The sequence below is a fragment of the Chaetura pelagica genome, unplaced genomic scaffold (genome assembly GCF_000747805.2).
Source record: "Chaetura pelagica isolate M959 unplaced genomic scaffold, ChaPel_1.0 scaffold76, whole genome shotgun sequence".
NCBI lineage: Eukaryota > Metazoa > Chordata > Aves > Apodiformes > Apodidae > Chaetura > Chaetura pelagica.
The window spans coordinates 6,168,100-6,179,440 of NW_009970723.1; the positions used below are offsets into that span (position 1 = coordinate 6,168,100).

The following is an 11,341-nucleotide window of genomic DNA, read 5'->3' on the forward strand; positions in this document are numbered from 1 at the left end:
GCCAAGAAGACATGTACACAAATCTTGACAGCTAATTCGAGTGTGTGACATCTGGACCTGATCAAAGCATGGTCCATGCAGCACTGTTTGTTTGATGATAAGAGCAGCCCACAGGGAGACTGAGTGTGCCCTGCTGAAGCTGTACAGTTACTCTGGAAAAATATTTTGATGGATCCACTCATGCACTGGAGAGGATGCCCTGAAGAAGACTCCTGTTGCTTCTCTTCCCAGCCAGCCATTAGTGCATTTTTCTTTCCCTTTTTGTTCTTCCTCTGTCTCCTTTCTGTCTTTTAAAATTCTTTCTCAGAAGTAACTTTTACTAATAGAGTTGATGGATGTTATGAGCTAATGTCACAGAAAATAAATCTTTGTACATATAAGCTTCTCTCAACATTTTTGTGCAATGCTTTCACTGAATATGAAAAAGATACATGTCACTTCACTGGAATTTTCTTGGTTGCCTCTACCAATAGACATTTGTAAATACATATATATAAATATTCACTGCATTTATTGTGTTTTCAAGAGTACTATTACTACTATTAGTAGTGTCTTAGCAATAGTAAATTGGTTATTTTCTTCCTCGCAAAATCTGAAGTGAAGGTCAGCTTGTTGGATTACTCTGCTCCTGCAGTATTGATTCAGCTCTCATGGATACTTTCGGTTATCAGAACTTATGTTGAATATGCCATAGATTATGACCCAGAATGATGTACTTTTTATCTGTCATTTTTATTGTTGTTCTTTGTAGATTTATGCCTACGTATTTGAGAATATCAGATCAGTTCAGTTGGAGGCTTTACTTCTCTCCTTGCTGAGCATTGTGGTCCTTGTTCTTGTTAAAGAGCTGAATGAAAAATTTAAGAGAAACATTAAAGTTGTTCTTCCCATCGATCTAGTTTTGGTAAGTACAAAATCTAATACCAGACTTATTGCATTCCAAAGCTCTCAGTTGTACAACTAGTCTGTTGCAGTTTACTGTGTTGTTTATGGTTAACCACTGCCACACCTGCCACTTATTGAATGCATAGCTAATTTTCATGGCTGTATGTTAAATATAAAAACAGGAAACAGTTTGGCTGAATCATAGGATCATAGAATGGTTTGGAAGTTGGAAGGGACCTCAAAGATCATCTACTTCGAACTCTCCTGCATAGTCAGGGACACCTCACACTAGATCAGGTTTCAGGATTCAGCAAATAACCAGAGCTTGGGTTTTTTTGCCTCTCTTCCACATTTGAAAAAATTTTTGTAATATACTTGCTTTATTACTGATTGATGTAAGGGTAAATGTCTGAACACTGCTGTGTATTTAAGTATGGCAACAACAGGGACCATGTGAGAAGCTAAAAGCAACAGAAACATACCATCTTTTCCTGTACTGCATTAACAGATAATTGCTACATCCATTGCCTGCTACTACGCTGACATGGAATACGTCTATGGGCTAGAAGTTGTGGGACATATTCCTGAAGGGTAATGTGATTTTTATTAATGTGTGGCTTTTAAATATGTTTACTTCTGAGAACAGTCTCTGAAGACGTCAAAGTAGTTTTCTGAAACAAGAAATGGCAGAGATCCATTATGTTCATTTCCAGTCTCCTCAAATACTCTTCCACAATTCAACCTCATGTTAACGAAGTGTATCTCTATGCAGACTTTTTGGTGTATTTTCATAGCTCTTTTGTTAATTGATGGGATAAAATATAAATACTAAATGCCTGATGATGACTGATGGGTGTATGACAAGAGGGCACCACACTCTCTACATGACTATTGCAACCTGCTTTTTAATGGTTGCCTTGGTTTATTGTAACAGATAGGACTTGCAATGAGATAAGGCTTGCAGATAATACACTTTGTTGTTCTCTACTCACTTATAGATTAATTTTTTAAAATGTGGTTTCTGAGGAACAGTAAAGGATTTAGATATGCTTAATCTGAAAAGAACATTCTGACTACAGATAGTGATACACTTTTCTCCATGAATTTATAGAGACAGGAAAAATATTAATTATAATTAGCTGGAAAGAGAAATTAGATTAGATATTAGGATAAATGTTCAAACTCTAAGAGTTGGTAAGGAATAGTACAGCTGTTGTATAATCTCCCACTTGGAAATGGTAGGGTTTCCTCAAATTTTGCACAGATTCATGGTAGCCTCTAAGTAGTCCAAGACAGCATGAGTGCATATGTGGTAGTTTGCACTGACAGACATAATATAAGGGAAGTTGCTAAGAAAGAAAATTATTTTAAGTATACAAGGCATGCAGTTACATGCTATGTACCTGAGATTAAACCAGGGTAAAGTATCCCCCTTTTGGTATGTCTTATGAACAGCTAAACTGTATTGGATGAACAGCAAAATTGTATTGGTGCAGCTTTAATCAGGAGTTTATTCTCTGTCTAACCTTACATGAGAAGATCCTGTAGTGTTGAAAACCACAAGTACAAGCCAGGGTAATTCCTATTTTTAGGCACCTACCTGAAACACCTGACTGCCTTGTCAGTGAAGAACATTACAAACCTTCAGAGCTCTGTCTGGTTCTTAGGTGGTGTGATTTGAGCTCTGGAGGGAATGAAGACTTTTCATGGAGTACAGAAACGGTCAGGGGTGATTTGGTTCTTAACCAGGGCATTTGATTACTGTCCCCATTGGAAGGTCTTCATTAGATGGAATAAATGTCCACAACCTACAGGAATACTAAATTGTTTAAAAGGTTTAAAGTAAACCTTACAGGAAAACCAACTATTTTAAAAAAATACACTACAGAGTTTCTTTTATTACATATTGCAAAATTAGGGAATAGTTGCTGATTTTATCTGTCAGTGAGGGAGCTAATTTATAAGGATCTTTTCATAATTTCTCAAATCAGAGTTTGCAAATGGAAGACTCCATCTTAAACTGTTACATCTTCCTGTACAAATTGTCCCCTGCAATTCCCCACTGACCAAGACCTTTTTAACAGAAAATACTGAAAAATGTAATTTCACAAGTATTTAAAAAATGAGCTGTGCATCCAAAGATTGTTTCTTTTGTATATTCATGAATTGCAGATATGTCAATGCTATGTACTAGGCTTTGCAAAAAGGACTGTCTTCATTTTTGTAGGTTACCATCACCAAAAACACCACCCATGAACATCCTGCCTGAAGTAGTCACTGAAGCTTTTGGAGTAGCACTGGTTGGTTATGTAGCATCACTAGCTCTAGCCCAAGACTCTGCTAAAAAGTTTAAATACACTGTGGATGACAACCAGGTAAAGCTCTTTATCATTACTATCAGCAAACATTGGAATTTCTTCACCATTTTGGAAATGTATTTTAGATTAATGTCCATATGGCATCCTGAGGCCTTCCAATGGTTACAATAAAACCAAAACATAGTCCAAATCAGCTCTGTAGAACACTCTAGTTGGTTGAGCTACTCCTTTTGGGGAAGTGTATCTTTAAGGATCATCTTGCAATGCTGCATTTTGTGTAGTGTTTGGGTGTTAATGTTTTTTCCAGTGTTTTAAGATGAGACAGCTTCTTCTCTGGCAGCTGAGTTCTTACAGACCGGCTAAGATGTTAAATCAGCCACTGGCTAAAGAAACAGCACAGTTCTAAAAATAAACCACATACTTGTAGTCCCAGGACATATCTAAGATTATTAAATGAAGCTTATGCAATTAGAAGTCTCATCCAGAATAAAGGTTTGTTTTTATAAAAGAAGAAGAGTGGATTCAAAAAGCACTGCCAAAGCTGCAATCCAAGGAACCTTCTGTGCAGAGTTCCACTATTCAGTGGACATGCTTAAATAAAAGTGGGATGTTAATTTCTGCACTACCCCACTGCTGGCCTTTGTGGGTTGGTAACTCCAAGTCAACTGGAAATCTGTGGACACAATAGTTCAAGCATTGTGGTAAGAAATGCTCTATTTTAAATAACTGGCAATAGTGCTGTGTGATGAAAATGTTAAGTCCACCTTTGTCTTAAGTGATTTGGAATAAATGACATAAGGTTGAATAAAGAACAGTTGGTTTTGCTGCTAGATGCCTATTTAACCACCCTATCTAGACAGGTCGGTCTTGCTATGTCAGTGCCTGTCTCACAACTCATGTTATTGGAAATTACAGTGGGAATGTTCTTGTCTACTCAGGTCTCTCAAATATTTTTCAGAATAAATACATTGTGCCATAAATTTCCATCAATGTTTCAAAGCCACATTTTCTAGGGAGCAGAGGGAAAATGCTTTGAGCTTAATTCAGGCTTCCAGGGTAATACACGGCATTGTTTCAAGGGCACTAAACCAAACACAGGAACTTGTAAGTCTTTCTGTACCTTTGGAAAACTTGTAGCTTACACAGCTGGATTACTGAAGTCTTAGAAAAGATATGCTTGTCTGCATTGAGTATTGAAGTAAAAGAGCAAACCCTCCACAAGAACAGAGACGACAGTGGCAGTGGGATATTGTGGCTGTATTGCTGTCAGGGGCCAGACACAGGGCTCTGCATGGGGTGGCAGCACCTGGGTGTGCAAGGCTGGCTGGGGATCTTTAAGGTGGTGCTGTTCTGTTAAGATGAACTTATGATCAGGTGTTGCCCTGGCTGGATACAATACCCTTTGTGTCCTAAACACTTCTGACAGGACTGAGGTCTTCTCTTACATGTTGCCTTCAGCAGATGAATGAGCTCATTACAGTCTGGGGAAGAGGATTGACACTGGGTTGCTGAGTTGGGATGCTTTTATAGAAAACACTGTTCAGATCAGGCTGCAGATACAAGGTGGATTCCGCACTTTTTCTTCTATAAATCTTTGTTCAGACATGTCTGCATTTTGACTGTGAATAAACACCAAATATGTTTGTAATGAAAGACAGCATGCAGATAGTATTGCTACCATACTTCACTTTCACCAAAGCATGCTCTAAAAGAAGAAAAAAAAAAAAATCACTGGCTGTCTTTTTCCAGTAAAATCATAAACCAGAAACAACCTGGACACTGTCCAGATCCCCCTACTTGAGACTCTGGCCTATTGAAAAGCAGATGTGGATCAAGATGTAAATATTTTGGCTGAATTTCATTGTAAATCTTACCAATACCATTTATTCTGTGAACAAAATGTGACTCCTGCTTTTGATGAATCTGGTTCAGCAGCTCTACGATTCAAATTCATTCTGAGTTCTGAGAAGATATATTACATTGGGAGATGTTTTATCATGTGCATATGTGATTTTTTTTTTGCTCAAAAATATGGCCATCCATTGTCTTTGCTAATATTTAGATAGTGGACTCCTTTGTTGGCAAGAAGTATCAAAATGTCAGAACAATAGCAAAAAAACCCATATTCTATTTAAAAACTTTGCAGGAATTTTTGGCTCATGGCCTCAGCAACGTGATTCCTTCATTTTTCTTTTGCATACCAAGTGCAGCAGCGATGGGACGGACGGCACTTTTATACAGCACGGGCGCCAAAACACAGGTAAGGGATTAGAGGGAAGAATGTAGGAGAATTAAGGTTATGATACTGCTCACCGGAACTTGCACTTATTTTCCCTTTGTATTTCCTTATTCTCCCTTTTCCTCTCTTCTTGGAAATTACTCGGCTCTGTCAGTTTAAACAATCTGCATGGATTTGCATTTGATCAGAAAAAGTCCTGCTAGAAAAGCTGATGGTTCTACTTACTCACTTTCACCTGTTCAATCTAAATTCTGAAGTCTGTGGTAGTAAGAAGGTTAGGAGCTGTGTTTTCAGACTGAAACCACACAGAAAACCCTTACAGTTTTATGCGGATTTGCTAGCACTGTAACTGAAGTGCCCTCTAACGGTGCTTAGCAGATTTAATGGTACAGGCTAAACTGGGGTTTTAGAAAAAGAATCAAATTTAATGTAGTGCGTCTATCTGATTTTCAAAAGTATAGTGAAAGTAACCTTAAGAGCTGCTTTTTATAAGAAAAACAAGTAATGTCCCAGCTTCTGCTTCGTGACATGGTACCCACAGAGCCCACAGAGACAAGACTCAGATTTTTCAGGATTTTTGGGGCTATTTCCTACTGTTGGAAACTAAACCCACAAGTTCTTTTTGCAGTAGCTCAGAAAGAAGGAACTGCAGTTGTTGAAAATGATGGCTGGGATGCTGTGAGGCTCTTACCTGAACAAACTGTGCTTGTAAACAAGAGAGGTAGCAAAAACCGCTCATCTGTGACCTTCAGGTGGGATGGCACCACATGAGCCCCTGCAGCTGGGACATCCCTGGGGCAGCCCTGTAAGCACTGTCCCTCCCTCCTTCCTCTGAAACTCAAGGGTCCATCAGAGGCATCCTGCCATATAAATGTTATGTCCTTTGGAGTCTATTGCTACTGTCTTTTTATAACTGTTGCTCTTGTCCCTGTAAAGTCCATTCATTCAAAGGAAGAGGTGATGAGGTACAACTGACAGGGCTGAATGCAGTCTATAGGTACTGTGTCTGTCTGACCATGGTCTGCAATTATTTCTCATGCAGATTCCACCATGCTAATAAATAATGCAGGTTTTTGTTTCAAAACTCTACATGTTAACTAATTCCAAATTAGCCTACACAGGGCTCTGAAGTCAATAACTTCTTTAATAATAACAACCCTAAAAAATGTGTATGCAAATAGCTTACCTGCCACTTTGCTATTAGCTATTTCACTGAGTTGGATTCAATGTCATAGCATGTGCCTTCCCCTCCCAGACATCCTCTTCTGTTACCTTTTCACATATTGTCTGTACAGTTTCCAATTGTACTGCATCACATTTTTTTCCAGAAAAGCTTTAAGGCAACCTGAAGACCTATACCTAAAGACCTGTAACCTGAAGGCATATAGGGCACCTGAGCACTTTCACTCTGGTACCTGTAGGTAAAGGCCCCAGTAGAAGATTATTCAATATATGAAATGGAAAACAAACAAACAAACAAGCAAACAAACCACACCATAGTTTGATTTCAAAGTAGGAAGTACATGATACAATTAGCAAGTATCTGCTTGGTTTTATCTATTGGTTTCAGAGTATAGCAGGGACTGCATCAAAAAGTTAGGAGTGTGGCCATGGATTAGCACTATGGGAGTACTTAGTAACATAAAATTCTCTCTCCTTCCTTCTGTTTGGAAAGCAACACATGTACTCAGTCCTCTACTTCAGGGGCTATCTAGGCAAAATGAAGTGATGAGAAGAATGTGACTAATAAATATTGGTCAGATCACAGGCAAAAAGAAGATCAAGGAGTTGCTTTGAGTACACAGAGAGTAATCAGTACTTTGGCGTATGCCATGAAGGAGTGCAAAGACATTTCAGTGGCCCAGAGAAGCCTTTTCTTCAGAGCCACTCAGAGCAGCAGCTATACCTGGGATTCAGTGATGTCATTTATTCTTCCATGACATCTTTACCTGGGAGAAAACAGAAGTGAGGGACTGTATCAGTTTTGTTTATTTATTTATTTTGCTTTTTGGGAAGGCAGAAAGAGGGAAAAGTTCCTGTGACTTTACTAACAGATTTTGTGTTCCTTTTCCTGTAAACACTTTCTATCCTTCTTGACGGTATTTTTAAGTACACTATGGCTTTGATTTCCTAGTGTTTTAACAACTTGTCTGGTTTTGTTTTTAACAACTTGTCTTTTAAAATGAAACCTAATTATTTGAGTAAAGAAACATATTATCAATATAAAAATAAAGTGAGCATCTGTCTACTTATCATCAAAAACCTTCTGGGAATCTGGACTGTATCATAATGAGACCAGAAGTACTCTACTTTGTGAGCAGAACAGAATGGGAGACTGCAATTTTACTATAGTTATCCATCAGATTAATATAATATAATCTGTGAAGAAATATATAATTCTTAGACTATTTATTTATCTGGATTAATGCCACAAGAATTAATTATGCTTTTAAATACATATATATATATATACACACACGTGTATATATATAAGTTTCTCCTACATTTTGTAAAGTCAAGCCCACTGATATTCACTCATGATTGTTGGTGGTTTCTGACTTAACCTAATAGTTTTCTTTTAGTGTTTTTCCCGGTAAAAGAAGTTAGAAATCTTCTCTTGTGCAAATATGATGAAACGGTTCACCTATAATTTCTGCTCAGTGCTATGAGAGATCTGTTATTTAGTGTGACATAGGGTGCTTGGCTATAAATGTGCACACCATATACGTATATAAATAATAGGCACTCCATTTGATAACTGAGTGTGTGAGTGCTGCTGAGGTCTGTGCCTGTGTGCTGTCAGCAGGGCAAGCATAGATGTTGAAGATCTCCTACTGTGTTTTCACTGTAGCTGCCTGAAGGCAATCACTAGAGATTAGAACTGAAATTATATGCATCTGCAATCCAGAGATACCTTCATAGCCAACATCTTCAACATCTGAAACTTGACTTTGTCTACAATATTTGATAATTAATCCTTTTAACACTGAATGATCTGCTTTTCTTGTTTACTGTTTTAGGTGGCCTGCCTTATCTCTTGTGTATTAATTCTTGTGGTAATCTATGCAATTGGACCCATGCTGTACTGGCTGCCTATGGTATGGTACTTATATTCTTTTTTTAAAGATTATATCAATCATTTTTTTCTGACTGAATTACTTTTCAAAAGACAGCACTGCCTCTAAACCAGCTCTGTTTAATTTCAATGTGAGAAAGAAAAGTAAGCACAGCAAGCCACAAAATCATAAAATGCCAAGGTGACAACCTGATACATTTTACACGTATATTCTTACATATATAGGCTATCACATATGTATATAAGAAAGTGTTTCTCTTCTGCTTTCTTTGGCACATAGTTTATGAAAAACATACACCCAGTTGCTGTGGATTTGTAAATTGACAAAGTGTGAGAGAAATGAATGAAGATCCAATTTTTTTCCCTCAGTTATAAATATGATACATTGCTTTTCAAATAAATTTGACACAAATTACTGTAAATAATGATCTAAACTCAATTACAGGAAGATGATGACATATTCCTTTATCTCTGCTATGGAATCTATCTTCTACACTAAGACTGTGTAAAGCAGCATGGTGTGTTCTCACATAAGCTATATCCTGCTTTTGGTATTACAAATTAATAGTTGATTTTAACTAGAGGCATGTCAAAGACGCAAAATAGAGCTCCAAAATTATACATAATTCTGCCTTGCTTGTTCATAAAATTTTAACTCAACTCTGTTTTAAATTTACCTTGTGCTACTGTTTATGTATGTCACATGAAGTTTCTCACTTTTCAAATGCAGATCCTTTTATAGCTTATTTTAATCATGCAAAGAAAGGACACTTGAAGAGGGGTGCACAATATGTCATTTTTCTTTCTATACTGCTGTCCTTTCATTTTTATATGGGTTATATGTAAATTTTGACTGGTTTTTGTAAGCTTTATTCTTCATATTTTAAAAAAATGATTTTTATATATTGTTTTCTTGGTATTTTATTTCTTTTTTATTATGCTTTTTCAGCCCTCCCCACTTGTGCACTGCAAGTCCATTGCTTTGTACTCCATCCTTTTTGGCTCCAGATGGTTTCTTCATCTGTCTCCTCCCGCTTTCTGATTTGGAGAACAAGAAATTATTTTGTTTGCCTGAAAGTTATTGGATTTTTTTTCCTCTAGAGGCCTTTTCTAGAGGTGGTGAAGGAGGAGAATTAAAATTCTTTAATGTGTACAAGTTGAGTGCTGATTTGTTTCCGAGTCCCCCAGACTATGGCAGAATGTAGTTGGTCTGGTGATGTCTGTGGAGTCTTGGGAATTGCTGAAGTTTCTGACATTTTCTCACAATTAGGTGGCCTATAGATAACTTTCATGAAAAAAAGAAAAAAAAAAGTGTTTGATACTGCTACACTTGTGCCACAAGGATGCCTCTGTTTATTTCATTTTTGAAACACTAAATTATTTTTAAAAAAATAATTTAATTATAATATTGACTGCTAAATTGAAGAAAGAACATTTGTTTTCACTACCAGTTCCACAAATGGCTTTTGTTTTTTATATCTTTGCAGTGTGTGCTAGCAAGCATTATTGTTGTGGGCTTGAAGGGGATGTTAATGCAATTTCGTGACTTAAAAAAATACTGGAATGTGGACAAAATAGACTGGGTAAGTGAAAATTAATCTAAGGAGGTTTTCCTGAGATCCTTAACAAATGCCTACTAAATAAACTGTAATAGTTCTCTGGCCCTAGAAGAGACAAATACAAGAGGTTTTGTGTACTCTCAACTAATTTTTGATGTCAGAATAACAGCACCTGTAATATCAATTGTATTTAAAAATGAAATTTTAGCAAATGATAAAGAATCAAACCTAATTTAATGCTAAAGATGTGTATGCAGACGGATCAGGATAATCTGAGCAGATACGTCTTCTTGAGCTGGTTAGCAAGCTTTGGCTATTGTGGTATTATTAAAGAGATTCTGTTATCTTTGTCACATAGAGGAAAAAACAGAACTGGAAACATTAGAGATGCAGAAAGATACAGCTCCTAGAGTGCTGTAGATAAATTGCCTTAAAGCTTTCAGATTTTGCAAACAGAGTATCTATTTTTTATATAATAATGAAAGAGTCTGTAATGTAAGAGGAGGAATACATCAGAAAAAACAGAAAGATGGAAAGAGACATATTATGAAAACGTAGTTTAGTGTGAAGTCTAAATGGCCTGACACACATTAGCAAATATTAAAGATTATTCCATGTTAGGATGACTCCTAGATTTCTCTTCTGTGGGAATTTTTTAATATATTGGCCAATTAGTGCCAAACCCTCTAGCTACTTGCATAAAAGCATATTGACATCCCATAAAGCTTTCTGAACTTCTGTTTATGTGGTTACAGCTAACATATATTAAAAAAGGAATTTTGTCTGTATCCTGCTCCTCTCTGGTGCAAGATAGAGGCTACTGGAGGTAATATTGGGCTTCACTGAACTCACCAGTGACTTAGTATTCTCCAGCAGTAATGGCAAGTCTAGACTGAGTAAAACATGGGGGGTTTAGAGTATTGTATTTAAATACAGAAAGCAGAGCTGAGTAAATAACATCAACTTTGGTTATGTGAGATTTTTCACATTTCATCAAGGAAGATCAGAGTTGTTTTGGGTTTTTTTGTGTGTCATCCAGAAGAAAAGCTCTATCTTTCACAAAATCTTATGTCCCTCAAGCAGCATAATTCTGAAAATGTTTTCTACTACTTGTATTGTATTTGGTCTTCAGCTTAACCTAGATTTCCAGTGTCCCAAGGGGCAGATGATGTGGATCAAGAATCATTTTGGGGACAGAGGACTTCAGAAAATTGGTGTTTACAGGAGAGATATATAGCTTTTCTATCTGTGCATTGAGGTAATA

General features: G+C 36.9%; 1 protein-coding gene across 1 annotated transcript in view; it reads left to right on the top strand.

Annotated features, from left to right (window-relative positions):
- The window catches only part of SLC26A7 (solute carrier family 26 (anion exchanger), member 7), a 67,667-nt gene that overhangs the window by 34,549 nt on the left and 21,777 nt on the right, over positions 1-11,341 (top strand). Inside the window, exons 5-10 of the mRNA XM_010006423.1 lie at positions 752-904; positions 1,394-1,476; positions 3,113-3,260; positions 5,350-5,463; positions 8,463-8,540; positions 10,006-10,101. Of these exons, the coding sequence (XP_010004725.1) occupies positions 752-904; positions 1,394-1,476; positions 3,113-3,260; positions 5,350-5,463; positions 8,463-8,540; positions 10,006-10,101 (672 nt within the window). The remainder of the gene's footprint in view (positions 1-751; positions 905-1,393; positions 1,477-3,112; positions 3,261-5,349; positions 5,464-8,462; positions 8,541-10,005; positions 10,102-11,341) is intronic.